This window comes from Mercenaria mercenaria, chromosome 2 (genome assembly GCF_021730395.1).
Source record: "Mercenaria mercenaria strain notata chromosome 2, MADL_Memer_1, whole genome shotgun sequence".
In the NCBI taxonomy this organism is placed as follows: domain Eukaryota; kingdom Metazoa; phylum Mollusca; class Bivalvia; order Venerida; family Veneridae; genus Mercenaria; species Mercenaria mercenaria.
Window position 1 is genome coordinate 44,168,450 of NC_069362.1, and position 18,645 is coordinate 44,187,094.

At 33.4% G+C, this 18,645-nt stretch overlaps 1 protein-coding gene across 1 annotated transcript; it reads right to left on the reverse strand.

Moving 5' to 3' along the window:
- Positions 1–1,238: 1,238 nt before the first annotated feature.
- LOC123563844 (dynein intermediate chain 3, ciliary-like) lies at positions 1,239–18,586 on the reverse strand. Its single transcript, XM_045356915.2, has 13 exons — positions 18,488–18,586; positions 11,460–11,691; positions 10,740–10,901; positions 10,272–10,390; positions 9,407–9,549; positions 8,974–9,087; positions 8,146–8,408; positions 7,643–7,866; positions 6,892–7,027; positions 5,840–5,986; positions 4,962–5,066; positions 3,936–4,082; positions 1,239–2,188 (listed from the first exon to the last, which is right to left on the reverse strand). Exons 2-13 carry the CDS (start codon positions 11,640–11,642, stop codon positions 2,129–2,131), a joined length of 1,803 nt encoding a protein of 600 aa, XP_045212850.1. The 5' UTR covers positions 11,643–11,691; positions 18,488–18,586; the 3' UTR covers positions 1,239–2,128.
- Between the last annotated feature and the right edge of the window lie 59 nt (positions 18,587–18,645).

Consider the following 18,645-nt stretch of genomic DNA (forward strand, 5'->3'; position numbering starts at 1 on the left):
ATGGAAGATGTAAAGAACCTATAAATGGGACTCTTATCCCAATGTGAGTAATTTTTAGTTGGAAGGACGGGGACATGTACTTTCAGTCCTTGGTCAGTGTCACTGTGTCCACTCTTATCTGTGTCACTGCTTGTGATCTTTTAAAAGGACTTGACAGCAGATATATGTAGAAATGTTTGGAATTCCAGAAATACTTTTTATGCAGTGTGTCCTGGATGTTTCTGCCCATACTTTTTTACAGAACGTTGTTGCAAGTTGTTATTTCATAGTTTCGTGAAACAAATGATCTCTTTACCCTATTAATGAACTGAGTCGCAGAGGGAGAATGGTGTTAAAAGCAGAAGAATGTAACTTCCATTTATTATAAATTAAAGGTCACATCCAAAATATAAACTTGAATCATATGGATATGTAATATTTATAGCCTCCATGGCCGAGTTGTTACAGTCACTGATTTCAGTCCACTTCCATGTCACTGATGTGTGTTTGATAACTAGCTTGGGGTGAAGACTTCTTCATGTGAGGAAGTTATCTAGCTTGCTTATTGAAGGTCTGTTGTTCTACAGAGTTTCCTGCTTATGCCTGAAACAAAGCTGGGAGGGGCTCCATCAAATAAAGCTGAAAAAGTCGCCATATGAGCTACCGGTAAATTGTGTTTGTGTGACTACTGGATAACCAACAAAAATACTCTACAGAAATATTTTTCTGTTTTTAGTTTGTATGATGTTTTGACATTATTCTATCCCTTAAATTGATTTCTTTCTACTGTGATTGTTTTAACTGAAAGAGGACTTAACAAATTGTTCATGTATTTTAATATGGATATGTCAAATGTATAAATATGAGGTGTTCATATTTCATTATTGTATCTATAACTGACTATAGTATTTTGCCCCTTCAAGTTTTCAAGATTTGGTATAAAGATAATGACCAGACTTTCCTGCTGTCAAGAATTTTTGCATTGCATTTACTCATATTTCAAGAGAAAATGTTTATAATATTTGCAACTTTTTAAAAGTCCAAACTCTGGACATAATTACTGCTATAATCAAACTTGGAAGAGGTTTTACCTGTACAAAAGTATACATTCTGTGTATTTGGATGCTAGTGCACTATGAAAGTCACTGTGGATGTTGGACACACCTCACCTACAGTTCAAATTTTAAGATTGTGTCATATAATTTTCAATAAAATCAGGAAAGGCAACAGTGGACTTTAGACAAAAGTCAAAATGCAAGTTGTTATTTCAAAATTTCTTTATTTCACTTTTTTTTTTCAGTAAATATATTTGTAACAGTTGTAAACATATAACATCATAAGATGTTTATCACAATCTTCAAAGTAAAATAGCAAAAAATTATTTCATAAATTAGGAAAAATAAACAAGAAGGAAAAGTAAATTAAGATTTTGGTTCATGGGTTTTATACAGAATTAACTTTATGGAAACTAAATAAATCTCTTACATAATCCATAGAACAAATAAATGCTTAAATGAAAGCAGCCCATGCAATACCATGAATTGCATTCTGGGTAATTAAGTCATTTTTCTTTTTTCAAAAATGGTTAAGCTGCCTTTTTTTTTAGAGAACTAGCAAATAGAGACTCAGCTAAAGCTATCCTCCTTTTTGCCATAGGCATCATGCTTGCATTCTGTTGTTATAACTTGCAAATTCAATTCACGAAAACAGAACATTTTATTTAGAAAACTGAAAATTGCATTCCCTGCTCTACACCCCCCACCCCAACACTCCCTTCTGTCAAAATGGTAAGTAAAATGAGATGAAATTGGAATGAATGAGTAAATCACAGTGTTTTTGGTTAGGTGGACGATTCATACTGTATTTTAATGAAAATAGCAGATACAAATTCAGCAGTAAACACTATTTAATGAAAATAGCCAAACTCATTCTTGCAAGAAAAACAAGCCACACAAGCTTTCATCATTACAAGAAGATCCATTATTTAAAGTCCATGATTATCTCACTGAAGTGAACCTCCGTTGTCTTTCATATCAAACATAAGTCATGGTAAATGCTGAATTTCCTGGGTTTTTTTTGACTGAACAAAACACTGCTAGCACATGTTAAACAATGGTAACCAGTCACTGTTGCAAGTTTATTTCATGATTTATTTCTTCTCTCCTTCACCCGCTGCTTCTTGTTCCTGGTCCTCGGGTATTGGTGATTGCTGAAATAAATAGAAAATATTTTGAGCTTCATCTTTCAATTAAACAAAGATATTTCTATGTAAGAAATAGCAACTCTACAAGATAAGTTGTTATTTCTTACATAGAAATAGGCAGTAGCTGTAACATGCGTTAAATGTGCGTTAAATGTGCATTTTCCAGCTGCGTTCAATGAACGCTTGATGCCCCCGGTGGCATCCTTGTCGATACAAAGCAACCTAAGTCCAAAACAAGGTCAAGTTCAAGGTCAAACTGAGGTCAGGTGATGTCTGAAGATGAGGAATGGTCACAGGTTACATCTGCATTAGTATCAAGCCATTCTAGTTAGGGGTACTGATGCTAGATGAAACGGTCCCATTTGGTTAACCTTGCACGGACGGACAGGACAATCACTATATGCCTCCCGCATCAGTAGATGCCTGGAGCATAAAAATTAATCTGAAAGCATTGTCACGGCACTTGACCAATTCCTATAAATTCCTCCCCCCCCCATAAGAAACTTGTATCCTGTATTTCTGAGAACCAATTCTTTTATATTCAAGGATGATGACAAGCACAGAAGCATTTTTCCCCAAACTCATATTAAAGGGAAAAATAATTCTGATTTATTTTTTTAATGGATCCATATATATGACACATTAGCTTGTTATATTCCATGTATACTGTATGCCAAGTTGTTTGAATATCCATGCATGCATAAAAAAAAGTTACAGACTGGACAAGATAAATGTCCTAAAATCTTTGACTTCTAAGTTTGACCTTTACCTTTGAGCTAGCATCTAGGTCTTGTGTGTGATACATTGTCTTGTAATGGGAAGCAACTGTGCCAAGTAACTTCCTTGTTGAGTGAAACAGTTATAAAGAGGACACGGAACAGACCTTGTTTACTTTTATTATAGGGAACATTTGCACCAAGCAATATCAAAATCTCTTGATGGATGGTACATTTTGTAGTTAATGAGCAGACATGAAATAAACCCTGTGAGCCTTCGGTTTTCAAATGTGACCTTGACCACTGACCTAGGGGTCTTAAGACTAGAGTTCAACATTCCTATTAAGTTCCATGTCTGTAAGTCAAATATTTCTGGACATAGGTGTGACACAAATTTTAGGCCTTTAAGCATATTTTTGTCAAGGGCCATTAGTGTAGTCTTGCCATATATGAAATTCCAAACAACATCTCTAAACATCACAAGCTAAATGACATTCCTATAAAGTCTTGTGACTCCAGGTCAAATACTTTTTGAGATAAGAACAAAACATATTTTAAGTCCTTATCATAATGCACGTTTTCATCTAATTCAAGGGCCCCAACTCCAGTCTTACTGAGTGAAATCCAAAACAAAACCTTAGGTGCATAATCCCACATGTTGAGTAACAATCCTGTAACATGTGATGACTCTAGGTCAAATACCTTTTGAGATACAATACTCTAGAGAATACAAATACTATAGAGTATACTCAACAATACTCCACAATCTCTAGAGTATACTCTACAATGAGAGCGACAATCGTTTGATGGATGGACATCTATGCAAATGGATACACGTGCTGCTACCCTTTTGTTCTCTCTACTGGTCTTTTAGCCTCGTTACAGAAATTGAATTAATAGATTTACTGTTTACTGTCAGACGGAAGGATGAAGGCACATCTGAGTGTCCCAAATCTTGCCCCACTCAGATTTTTGCACAAAAAAGGTACCACTGTGGCACGTTATGGTTTAGAAGTATTCATCTAAGGATGTTATACCTTTCCAGGATCAGCCTTGTCCATTTCTGCATCCTTCTTTTTCTCTATGTTCTTTTTCTCTTGGTTGATTATAGACCAAAACTCGTCCTCAGCCTTCTGGTACAGATCTTCATCTCCCGCTAATGGTTCCTCACCTCCCTCCTCTTCCTACAGGTTATAAACAAAGATGATGCTAACAAACAGAGCTGATGCTAACATAATGAAGTTAACACGCAGAGCTGATGCTAACATAATGAAGTTAACATGCAGAGCTGATGCTAACATAATGAAGTTAACAAACAGAGCTGATGCTAACATGATGTTGCTAACAAGCAGAGCTGATGCTAACATGATGTTGCTAACAAGCAGAGCTGATGCTAACATACAGAGCTGATGCTAACATACAAAGCTGATGCTAACATGATGTTGCTAATAAACAGGGCTGATGCTAACAAGCAGAGCTGATGCTAACATACAGAGCTGATGCTTACATGATGTTGCTAACAAGCAGGGCTGCTGCTAACAGACAGAGCTGATGCTAACATGATGTTGCTAATAAACAAGGCTGTTGCTAATAAACAAGGCTGATGCTAATAAGCAGAGCTGATGCTAACATGATGTTGCTAATAAACAGGACCGATGCTAACAAGCACAGCTGATGCTAAAAAAAAAAGCTGATGCTTAATATTAAAGTAGAACTAAGCTCAAACTTCATTCTATTATTTTATCATTAGATATTAAATTTAAAACTCCATTTGTCAAAAACAGGCTTGTGCTGGTACAGAATCCAAGAAAGGTGAAAAGCCTGTCGTTAATAAGTGAAATACAGCCATAAGCTCAAACAAACATAAAGCTAGAACATCTGAATAATGCTTGCCAATAGAATGATTTTACATGACACAAATTCATTTTTCCAAAAAAGCTGTTTTTGAACAAAACACAATTTTTAACCTATAAAATGAAACGAGTTCACCCTACGTAATTGAAGGATTATTCTGTCATTAAACGACTTCTGTTCTGGACTGAATCAACAAAAAAATATCAAACCTTTTCTTTTCCTCCATCAGCTGAACTTTTTGCTCTTTCTTTCAATTTCATTTCTCTATGTCTAGCATCTAATATCTTTTCTCTTCTAGTTTCCCTTTCAAACATCTGAAAGTAACAGAGAATACACCATGCTTATATCAAAATGTGAAATCAGATCACTAGGCTAAACTTTTTTCCCCGTTTTTGAAACTGTAATCAGTTTGCGTAGATATATAGCCAACTTGTTTAACATATAGGACCAACTGTAACAATAATTTTGTTATTATAATAGCACTTTTGTGAATATTTATTTTCATTATCATGGAAGCGAATACAGCAAAACTAATCCTTTGCAAAAAGTTCTGATTTTATAGTACATATCAGTATCGACTGCTGCAGAAATCTGACCCTCAAAGATTCCAGTAGATCTAGTTTCCTTGGATCATGGATCCGTAAGTATGTTTAGTATTTTTCTGTCCTAAAGCAATAATCAATTGTTTTTATAATTAGTTATGCAACATGGGGCCATGACTAATAAAGCTAATTATAACTTGTTCTCAATATCTTGCAACTTCCTACCTACATTTATGAACAGGTGAGGTTTGAAACATCAATGACACGGGTGCTTATTAGAGTATGGACTATAATAAGACTATGTATAGTAGTTACTCTGTAGGGTGTAGAACTTGTGGCGAACTTAAAACTTCTTAAAAATGGGAAAACGAGTATGGGCGATAATTAGAATATTTACAGGAGAATTTTTGGTCCCAGCATAAAAACTTACTAAACCTGCCTCACATGCAGATTACTTAAATATAAGTTGTCTGTGTTCTTATTACCACTGACTCAAGAGTAGATAGCAGAATACTACAGTAATACTGCCGAAATGTCGTACTTACAGCAGTTACTAAGTTCTTTTCATTTCTCTGTAATGTATACAGACTATCTGAAAGTTCTAACAATGTTGTAGTTCCTGTGTGTGAGCCACACGCCACCAATCGTCCTTGTTCTTGTACACGTAAACTGTGCAGTGGTTCATCACACACCTGCAATCATAAAATTTGCTACATATATTGCTGTACATTCAGTTTTAATTTAAAATCTTTTGGGCCATTTTGAGAACATGTGAATGTTACAGAAATATTTTTTTGAGACTGGGGCATCTCTTTTTAATGTTAAAACTTCATCTATAAATGGTATGAAAAAATGACGTGACAATGGCGCATTCACATAGTTTCAAAACAGTATGTATTCCTTCTTAAAATTGAATACGAAAACTCCTGACTATAGAAAGCTTAAGGTTTAGGAGTATATCTTCAAAACATAGAAATATAAACGACAACATCTTTACCAACAATCTACCTGACCATTACATGTTCTGCCGTACTGTGCTGTACAATGGATACTTAATATTCTCAAAAAGTTGTCCCCCTTTAAAAAGAATACCATTTGTAAAGAAATAAAAATTAACAATTGCTGAAAACTACGTTCAACCTAGTTATGTGAAATTTTAGCACTGGGACATTATTGCAAATGCAGCGAAACGAAAATGTGTAACAGTTCTTTGAAAATGGTGTGTTTTTTTTTGTAATAATTAAAGGCGCTGAACTGTCCAAAAGTGTGGCCCATTTATGCAGCCCTTTTCAGGAATTCAATGTATATATCAGTCAATTGACAGTTGTTGTGTAGAGTAATATACATGTTTTTTATGCTGTTCAATTTTCATGTGAAACAACCTTTCCTTTCTATGATTTGGTGTTGTTTGAATTTTTTGATTTTTTAAAAAAATGTAAGGCTAAGTCTTAAAATGTTGAACATAGGGTCATAGACCACCAAAGGGGATTTTCTACAGACAGTGACTTTAGCTGTGGATTCTTACATGTCATACCGTCTACTGCTCCAATATTTGCATCTTTTTTAACAACCTTAAAATGGGGGAAAACAATCTTACCTGTAAACTGAGTGTTGGATCATTCTGTTTAAATATAATATCCCAGACATCCAAAGTACCGTCCATTTTGGTAATAAAGAACACGGAGGGTCGGATAGGACTCCAGCAACCATCTGTGAGATATGACTGATATTGTCTGAAATAAACATTTGAGCCATGCCATGAGAAGACCAACATAGTGGGTTTGCAACCAGCATGGATCCAGACCAGCCTGCGCATCCGCGCAGTCTGGTCAGGATCCATGCTGTTCGCTTTTAAAGCCTATTGAAATTGGAGAAACTGTTAGCAAACAGCATGGATCCTGACCAGACTGCGCGGATGCGCAGGCTGGTCTGGATCCATGCTGGTCGCAAACCCACTATGTTGGTTTTCCCATGGCACGGCTCATTTTAGGTTAATGAATCAACTTATTATACTGGCTCAAAATATCATTATTATATAAGAAAATCTTGTCATTTAAGTATCCATTGCTTTGTGAAACTATAAAGATTTTAAGGGTAAATTATATGTAAAACTTAATTTTTTTTTTTGAAAGTTTTATGGGCTAGTACTTCACAAAGAGAAAACTACATTTGTTTTTGAAAAAAATATCATTAAAGACATATTATTTTTCAAGCCTTCTACCCCTTCCCCAGTGACTTCTAGAAAGATGGATAACTTATATCCATATCCTGTAAAATAAATTTGAACTTCATGAAAAGCCCTATTACTGATTTGGTGAGTCAAAGTTGTAATTTTGAAACTTCCTTACTTTGTCCACATAATAGAAGATTCTCTGATATCTTCTGACCAGATTCTTGCCTTCCAGTCTCCCACACTGAGGAAATTTTTCGGGAAGAATGGATTTCTCTGTAGTGAGTATACGGGTCCAAGATGACCGGGGTAAATGGCAACAATTTTCTCCGCTGGTGTCTTAGCTTTTCTATTACATGACATCACTGTACCCTGCTCTGTACCAACCATGAATTTTGTTGGCTGAAATAAAACAGTTTATTGAATCATTAGATAATATTTTGACCAAACCTGATTGACTACACAGAATCAAGTAAAGATATAAGAATATACATAGAAAAGTAATCTATTTGCATTAGTACTCAACCATATATTCTAAAGCTTTTTGGCCTCAAATTAAATTTTTTGTAGATATCGCACTGATCAATACAAAGCTTTAATCACACCATATTTATAGATTTAACTAACATGACTAACAATATCAAACTCTTTTTAAAGAAGTTAGTAACAGAAATAATTTACCATAGTTGCTTCGTATTCTAATGCCATTGCTCCTTGTGCTTTAGTCATATCAAGTTTCTTTGTTGGATCTAAGATGAGCTTTTCAGTTGGTTCCCCCATTTTTCTGATATCCCACCAGAGTACCTGACCATCAGAGGAAGCTGAGAAACATTCGGTACCAGTCTTAGACTGGATCCACATTGCCTTGTATGCTGGGTCCCTGTGACTGTGCTCTATTGGTGACATTTCTACAGGCTGAGATCCCTTACGTACATCCCAGTAAGCTGTGAATAAAATAGATGTATATAAATAAGCTGTCATAAATTGTATAGAAAAACAAGACATACAGTCTTTCATTTTAGAAATACAGTGGCTGCAACCGATCTATAAAGCACAGATCAATGACCTCAAAACCATACATATTCTCTGAAGAAGGCATGTAGCTGTAACGTTCGAATATAAGTAAGTTGTAAATTGATTGCGTGTTTGTTTTTTTATCCACTATAATATTAAGTATTAGTTCAAACTTTAAAACTTTGAATTAAATTAAATGTTTTTTTTAATCTTAACATCTGCCTATTTATCTATCTAAACACCTTTTATTATGATTTGTTGGGTTTAAGAGCCACATGGACACAATTTAAGTCATGTGATGACTTTTCAAGCTTGATGGAGGAGGAAAATCTGCTAGTTCAATGCATGGTAAGCAACTGGTAAAACCATCAGCCTTTTGTAAGCCAGCTGGATGGCTTTCTCACACAAAAAGTTGGCGACCTTAACCATTCAGCCAAAGAGGTCCCTAAAAAACCTTTATAAAAAACAACTCCTATTAACAGAAATTAAAATTACCAATTTGTCCATTGTAACAGCCTCCTAGTAGAACATGTGAATCTTTGGGATTGTACTCGACACACACCAACGGAGATACTGGCTTCAATGTCATCTCTGGTTTGTTTGGGTTTTCTAAAAATAAGAATATGATATTATTAATTACTTATAAGTAAAGCAATAATTTACCATAGAGAATTCACCAAATTTCTGATTTTAAGAAGTTTAACACTTTATGTCATGCAATTTGTAAAGATGATACATTATTTGAAGTTAAATTCAAAAACACTCAGGGGAATATGAAAACTGGCATTCTAGATGTTTCTTTTGAAATGGTATTTCTGCTCACATATATGGACCTGAAATGGATCGTACTGCATTTACTTAATTGAAAAACATTATTTTCTGAAGTGGTTTTGCCAGACAAAATGATTGTAACAAATTAAGAACTTACCAACATCCCAGATGTATGAGTCCATGCTGGTATCTGGTGAAGATCCCTGAAACTCAAGATTACAATAGGCCACTGCCAGTTTTCTGGGACCATCTGGGAACCAGGATATATGTGTGGCTGTTCTTTTGATCTCATTGGGATCTCTGTAATAAAATGCAGATTTTGAGATAAACATTTTGTTTCTAACTTATTTATGAACATACAGTCTGCTTTCGTTTTAAAAATACCGTGACAGCAATGGTTCTATAAAGCACAAATCAATGACCTCAAAACCAATTACATATTCTCTGTGTCAAATGCATGAAATTCCATAAACTATAAGTCAGACATTTTGAAGACACAAAAGTCCCTTACATAATAGTTAAAAAATTGGGGTTTTTTTGCAAGCCTTCTATTTGCAACTTTGAGAAATATCTAAGAGATTCTGAATTATTATTTTGAATGGTTAGTTCCATATTTTGAAATAAATTTAAACAAGAATTTTTTACACATATTCATTTTGATTCATTTGCAACAATGTCAAAGAGCTCTCAAAATTGCAACAATTGCTTATCTTTACTTATGTTCAAATGGCATTAAAGGGGGACAACTTTTTAAGAAGATTTCAAGTATCCAGTCATATGTGACAGTACAGTAAAACTTATATCTATATAGACAATGTCTATTTACCAAATATTTCCGTGGTTTGGTGATACACTGCTAAACCTTAACTAGTACAAAATTACCAGCACTGGCCATTATTTCCAATAATTATTCCGACACAATCCCCCTACCCCACTGGAAATACACTGCAAGCCTCACTGATCATGATATCATTCATAAAATCCTTAGAAATCTATTTATATTCGCATCAACATAAACATACCTAAATACATTGATGGTTTTGGCTGATGGTGATTCTTCTACTTCATCCAAGTGAACGTGTTCAAAATATTCTTCATATATATCTATAGCATTATTTTGTTTTATACAGTGTTCCATTATCTGAAAGAGAAAGAAAATTTGAACAGCATGTAATGATAGCTCTAAGACTTGTGTTGTTACATCTGATCAAAGTCTAACCAAATTAAACAACAAAGTACCAATATACAAAATGTAAAGTACATATTATCATAATCTCATGTTTTTCTAGTAACTCTTTAAATCTCATTATTACAGAATAAACATAAATACATGTATTTAAAAATACAAGGTAGGTTAAATTAAACATAAACATTTTAAAGCAAACAGCTAAAGGTTGTATTAAATAGGATAAAATGAAAATCAAGGTGTTCTTCATAACCACTGCATCATTGTTTATAATAACAGGTCTATATGAAACACTTAAACATACCGTTCCAAGTTGGTGTATTGTGTTGACATACATTTCATCTTTCTCAACTTTCTTTCTGAATCTGGTGACCTGCTCCACTTCTTGTGGATTGATATCTTTAGGCCAGCCACCCTCTGTGTGGTTAATACCGCGAGAACCAGTTTCAAATCTCTCTGTATTGACCTAAAATACAAACAATGTATGTCATATGTTCATCACTTTAATAAAAGTCTTTCATAATGAACTGAAGTTACCGATTAATACTGAAACATTTACTTATCATACAGTGAAACACTGCTCCTTAAAGCGCCATATTGGCTCAAAAATCGGGAATGACTCCTGAGTGACTCCAGCAATTTGTTTTGTCACTGGCCATTTTACTAAATCTACATCTTGTACGCTCAAAAACTTTACTCATCCTCTTTGGACTTTGAGTGATTGGTGTTTTATTGTATATATATTTCCTGCAGTCTTTTTTGTTAACTTTAGACAACAAAAATTAAAAGATGAAATTGAATGTACCTGTCAAAATGATCAAATGAATTTTAATTTAAGCAAAAATAACTGTTCACCAAACTGAATAAAAAATCAAGTCTGAACATTGTAACAATGAATTCTTGAATTCTGAAAGTATATCAGTGTTAGTGTTCTTACATTTAATTTATAGTGAAACTACATGTTTAAAACTATGATCATGCAATCAAATTTTCAATGGTTAAGATTCCAATCAAATCTGCCCACCTCATGTTCTGACATTTCTTGGACACATTGTATTCCCGAGTCAACTGGATTCCTCTCAATAAAATTTTCTGCAAGGCTTGGATCTGGCAAAATATCAACATGCAATTCAGCTGATCGATCAGTGAAATTGCACTGCCGGCCAAACTCGGCCCTCTTCTTAGTGTATACATATACTATCTCCATTTTTGTTGCTGTTAAATGCTCTTTACAAAGTCATCAGAAATATCTCCGCCTGAAAGAAATGAAAGGTACTTTAAAGCTGACTTTGTTAAAAATAAAAAATTATAAAAGTAAATGTCTGTCCAAGAGGCAACATGCAGTAAATGTTACTATAAACACTGACTATCAGGGCTCAACAAATTCTTTGGAAGCAACTCCTCCTGCTACAATTTGTACTCATCCTACAATTCACTTAGAAAACTGTCTTTAGAGACAGCGTTTATTTTCTGTTAAAACCATTCATTCATACCTGTTCTGGACTACTGAGCTTCTAGCCAATGTGATCATGTGGGACCATAATGGAACAGGGCAAATTTTAAAGTTACGAACAACAAATTTACTTTTTAATAGGTTTTATAACAGTTTTAGTAAAAAAATTGCACTCGTCGTGACGAGTAATACTGCAAGTTCCAGCTGCATAGAGTCAATTTCTCAGATGAGTTGCCACTTGAGTTGTTGGACACTGTTTATATATGATTTACAGAGTATAAACAATAGAGAATGCACTTTATAATTAGCGTTTCTTGGAAGGTTACAATGCACTTGCGTAGCAAGCTGGGGTGTGGGATAAGGTGTGAGTGTGGGGACAGTACTCCCCAAACATATTCATCTAAAATTAAAGTTACCACTTATAAATTTTAAGACACAGATGTTTTAAACTACTATTATAGGCATCGCTAAAGTGCAAGAGCATTATACTCAAATGTAAAGTAACAACTGACATTCATTTGGGACATGTTTGTCAGTATTTAGCCTTTCTAAACTGACAATACAAAATATTTTGAAATTAGATCTGCTATGGAATAGATCTCCGAGGTTACCAATTTATATATAATGGGGAATTTTCTCAGAGGGTTGCAGGAAGAGTTGCAAGCAACTGCACCTATTGTACTAGCTGCTCTGTCCTTATTAGAGTCTCAGATCTGTTTTAATAAAGCTTTGAATTTAGTCATGGATATCAAACCTGCAAACAATGAAATTGTCATCCAGTTGATCCACACGAAACCAAATTATAGATATAAGGGTAGGGATAGAGTGCGAAATGGACTCCATTTCGCAAAATGGACTTTACGTCTACGAAATGGACTTTTATTTTCTTAACTGTGACTTTAATGAAAAAGTTATATGTATTTTCTTCCATAGACATGATAGATAATAGGTAAAACTAAATATTGATCACCTTTGAAAAATCATTTTTCTAATTTATAACCAAAATATTGCAATTTATCAAGACCGCGTCCTCCGCAAATTCTACAAAATGGACTTTTATTTTCTTAATTATGGGTTTAATTTTGATGAAATATATATTTTTATAAAACGATATGATAGATTAGAGGTAATACTAAATGTTGGTCACTTTTGATAATATATTTTTCTAATTTTTAACCAAAATATTACAATTTATTAAGACCACGTAGTCCGAAATGGACATTTTCGTGCCAAAATTCAACGAAATGGACTTTTATTTTCTTAATTGTGGGTTTAATTTTTAAGATTTTTGTATTTTCATAAGAAGATATGATAGGTTAAAGGTAAAACTAAATATTGGTCACCTTTGATAAATTATTTTTCTAACTTATAACCAAAATATTACAAGTTATTAAGGCCGCGTCCTCCGAAATGGACATTTTTGCGCCAAACTTCTACGAAATGGACTTTTATTTTTTTTAATTGTGGGTTTAATTTCTATGATTTTTATATTTTCATAAAAGGATAAGATAGGTAGAAGGTAATACTAAATATTGGTCACCTTTGATAAATTATTTTTCTGATTTATAACCAAAATATTACAAGTTATTAAGACCGCGTCCTCCGAAATGGACATTTTCGCGCCAAACTTCTACTTTTATTTTCTTAATTGTGACGTAAATATCACTGTTATCAGTATTTCCATAAGAAGATATGACAGGTAAGATTAAATGTTGGTCACTTTTGATAAAATATTTTTCTGATTTATAACCAAAATATTATACTTAATTAAGACCGCGCTAAAGTTCTGTGAAAAAAATTACGAAATGGACAATTATTTTCTTAACTCTGGTTTTAATTTCAATGATATTTAAGTTTTACTTGCCATTGGATAAAAAAAAATTCGAGGGAGGCGCTTCTTAAACAGTGGTCATTTTAATTTGTTAGTGGGCGGGATTGAATAAAGCCTTGAAAATTAATCCGTCATATCTTATAATAATAAACGTGTTAGGAGAATTGAATGGTACTGCATGTGAATATCGAATATTTCTTGTATAGATTTTTTTTTTCACAACTCGGAGGAATCTTATAAGTAAAATTATATTCCATACATCTACAAATTGATAACGTGTAATATTTAAGGACGATATATTTTGTAAACACATATCTCGAACGACAGTGCTAAATTACATATAATATTAACGTAACTAATAGGTAAAAAGGAACATTGTCTGTACTATTTGAATGTGTGTTCTTACTTTTTTTTCTCAACTATATATTGAGGAAATATATGATGTCGGTTACTAGGGTGATCAGTATAAGCTGCCTTGATACGGGGAGTACTTGAGGGCTTTAATAAAAATAAAATTTGTAGGGAAAATTAACCATTTTTCGCGTGAATACCCCTGGATTTAATGTGCCATGTCTTACAGCTAAAAGGATTGTCATTCAAAGACTAGATTAATGAATAAGTCCGTCCGCTTTGCTCAGTAGGGAGAGCGTTTGTCTAAACCCAAACAAACAAAGAATAATGAATAACACTTGTTGACAAATACGAAATAAGAATACACTTCTAAAAACAATAAATTAATCAACATGATAATTTTAATGGAAGCGATCAGATTATTTTTTTTTTCTCTTTTATATGTACAACAAAATAAAGAAATATATCATAGATATTCACTTGTTTGTTATTAATGGCACGTATAACAGGCGGACTATTTTTACTAATTCTTACCAATGAAAATTGAAAAGTGTTTGTAACTGGACGAAGACTATTTTGATTATAAATTCTATATATTTAACATACTAAACTCAATGTCTTCCGTGGCAGCGGGAAAGTTTTTTACGGCTAGCATTTTTATGATTGTTCATCTTCTGTTATGATTTTATTTAATTGGCATTTCTCAATTTTATAATTGTTGTTATTAAACTTACCTTTGACTGTTTTGATGTCGGAGTGAACAGACATCCATGCCGCTCTAATCAACGATAATTAGTAAGGTGACAATAGTAAAGATACACATGTGGTCATGCAAGAGGCACTAATAATATACACGTGCATGCACTGATTAGTAAGGTGTGATAATCCAATCATCGGGCAATTAACGCGAGAAAGGAAAAAGAAAAAGAAATAACTGCAGCAATTCAAATTAATAGTAGTTTTTATAATTACAATTAAATAAACTCTTTATGACTTGGAAAAACACCGTCGATAAATTTTGAAAGTATTTCTTTGTAACTTATAAGGGACATATCTATATCATAAAAAATAAAGTCATCATTTAAACTATCTAAACTGTTCCGTATAAAATACGAATATCATTGAAATTAAAACCACAAGAACACTATAATTTGTACAATATTTTGTAAAATAATTGTCCGTTTCATATGGTGTTATTGATATATGTGGGCTTTACAATATGAGAAGATAATCTGTGTTTTATTAAGGTAAAACCGATATATACTTGAAATTAAAACCAAACTTTACATTAAAAATATATTTTTGGCACACATTGCGTGATTCAACAAGAGCTGTCCGTAAGACAGCCAAGCTCGACTATTCGAAATATTGTCCCAGAAGCAGGAAAATATTACCCAAAAAGGTTAAATATCAAAAGAGTTTTAAGTTCAAAAGGGGGAATAATTTGACCAAAATGCATATCAGTTATGGGACTTGCTGCTATCAACTAGTTTTATAACCCCGAAGGCACATGTGAAGTTTCAATTCAATATCTGCATTAGTTTTGGAGATAGAAACTTGCATGTAAAACTTTAACCAGAATTTTCAAAGTCCAAAAGGGGGCATAATTTGCCCAAAATACATGCCAGAGTTATGGGACTTGATCCAGTGAGGTTAGTAATTGATCTAGAAAAAGTAAAAATAAGTTTCAAATCTATATGCCTTTTAGAAATAGCTGTATGTACTTGCACGCAAAACTTTAACCAGAATTTTCTAAGTCCAAAAGGGGGCATAATTTGGCCAAAATGAATGTCAGAGTTATGGGACTTGCTGCTATCAACTAGTTTTATAACCCCGAAGACACATGTGAAGTTTCAAATCAATATCTGCATTAGTTTTAGAGAGTAACTTGCATATAAAACTTTAACCAGAATTTTCTAAGTCTAAAAGGGGGCATAATTTGCTCAAAAAACATGTCAGAGTTATGGGTCTTGACCCAGTGAGGTTGGTAATTGATCTAGAAAAAGAAAAAGTAAGTTTCAAATCTATATGCCTTTTAGAAATAGCTGTATGTACTTGCACGCAAAACTTTAACCAGAATTTTCTAAGTCCAAAAGGGGGCATAATTTGGCCAAAATGAAAGTCAGAGTTATGGGACTTGCTGCTATCAACTAGTTTTCTAACCCCGAAGACACATGTGAAGTTTCAAATCAATATCTGCATTAGTTTTGGAGATAGTAACTTGCATGTAAAACTTTAACCAAAATTTTCTAAGTCCAAAAGGGGGCATAATTTGCTCAAAATACATGTCAGAGTTATGGGTCTTGACCCAGTGAGGTTGGTAATTGATCTAGAAAAAGAAAAAGTAAGTTTCAAATCTATATGCCTTTTAGAAATAGCTGTATGTACTTGCACGCAAAACTTTAACCAGAATTTTCTAAGTCCAAAAGGGGGCATAATTTGTAAAACTTTAACCAAAATTTTCTAAGTCCAAAAGGGGGCATAATTTGCTCAAAATACATGTCAGAGTTATGGGACTTGACCCAGAGAGGTTGGTAATTGACCTAGAAAAAGAAAAAATAAGTTTCAAAGCTATATGCCTTTAATTGATGGCTGTATGTACTTGCATGCAAAAACTTAACCAAGGTGTGACGCCGACGCCAGGGTGAGTAGAATAGCTAGACTATTCTTCGAATAGTCGAGCTAAAAATAATCAACGTATAGGGTTATTTTTTATGTTTCATATCTATTTCATGAATTACCAATATAATTGCAATTTAAGACTAGGGTTGACTATTGAGGCCAATTTTGACTATTGCAATACTATTGATATTGCTTAAAAACTATTGCGATACTATTCTATTGCAGGTTACTATTGCGATACTATTGCAATAGTTATCGACCATCATATTTTATACAGTAAAGCTACCAACTGGCATTGTTACACAGTGTAAGAGACGACACTGTTTATAATTGCTGTTAACACACATTGAGATGTTTGTATAACTGAAACGGACAGAAATAATTCTAACATTAAATATTTCTTGCCTTCCTTGGCTTTGGAACAATAAGTAAAACAATAAACCTATGCAAGGTATACTCAAACGAATCGGCCATTTTGTTGCGAATGTCAACATGTTTAATAACCCAAAGCATCGAAAAAGACGAAAATTAACGGATCGGATTAAGGTGTACCAGCACTAAATGAAGGGCCCTACCGAACAGTTTGCTGTATAATACAAGTAGCCTTCTTTCTCCATGTCCATAGTACATTTTCTCATCTAAAATTAACAGGTTATTTAAATATATTTAATCAAAGTTTCTAAGAAACTAAATTTATTAATTATCTCCCAGACTTCTCAGTCCTTTATGGTAGTTTAATTCCGTGAGGGTAATTATTGTAATGGAGACGTAAACATTTTCCGAGGCGCAAATGAAAGCTGGCTCTGTTTCTTGGTTTATAAATTTTAAATTATTTCTGTATATACTAAAATTTCAAAACTATCGAACCTATCGATTGTTGAAGGAACTATCGGCGATTGTTATTGGATCGTGACTTTTCTATCGATGCATGCTATCGGGTCACTTAGTATCGCAATGCATCGATAGTTCGATGTATCGTTACACCCCTATTTAAGACACAATGAAGAATATATAAGTCCATTTCGTAGAAGTGTGGCAGGAAATGTCCATTTCGCGAGGAGTGGTCGCAATAAATAGTAATATTCCATTGAAAAAATAGATCGACATATTATTAACAGAGTCAAACATGTAACTTAAACTCCAATCTATCATATCTGTTAAAGATAATACCGATATCATCAACATTAAAGTAACAGTAAAGAAAATACAAGTCCATTTCGTACAAGTTTGGCACGAAAATGTCCATTTCGTAAGACACGGTCTTACTTAATTGTATTATTTTGGTTATAAATAAGATAAATATATCATTTAAAATGACCAATGTGAAGGTCTATCTATTATTTGAAAAATATCTTCAAGAAATTTCATATATCCTTGAAATTAATGCCGCAATTAAAAAAAATAAAAGTCCATTTTGTATAAGATTTTGCATGAAAATGTCCATTTCGTAGGACGCGGTCTTGATAAAACGTAAATTTTCTTTTATTAACCTGACCAATATATCATCAAAAATAAACATCACGTAGGTTTAACTCCCCTCTATCATATTCATTTAAGAAAATACAGATATATTTGAAACTAAAGCCGTAATTTAGATAATAAAACTCCATTTCGTAGACGTAAAGTCCATTTCGCGAAATGGAGTCCATTTCGTACTCTATCCCTACCGTAGATATAACACACGATTTTAAGTAAACATCTATAAAATAAAATGTCATAAATGCTTGAAGTCCATCCTGCTAGTATTCTGAAATTGAAATAATCCGAAATAACTCTAAACAAACTGAAAATTTACCGTCTGAAAATTGTCAACTTTCTTGGAGACAGAATCAAATCGCTACCAGCGTTGCTAATAGAAACATTGAACAACGCATGCGCACTACCGATGTATTTCCGGTCCTGGAACTTCTAAACGAAATATTTCTTGATATAATTTAAGGGTATCTTTAAAAA

Excerpts from the sequence above, each read along its gene's own strand:
- LOC123563844 (XM_045356915.2), bottom strand. The coding sequence starts at position 11,642 with ATGGAGATAGTATATGTATACACTAAGAAGAGGGCCGAGTTTGGCCGG. Across the intron at positions 9,550-10,271 it reads AAAACCATCAATGTATTTAG|AGATCCCAATGAGATCAAAA; the intron begins GTATGTTTATGT and ends ATTTTATTACAG. Across the intron at positions 2,189-3,935 it reads ACAAGGCTGATCCTGGAAAG|CAATCACCAATACCCGAGGA; the intron begins GTATAACATCCT and ends TATTTATTTCAG.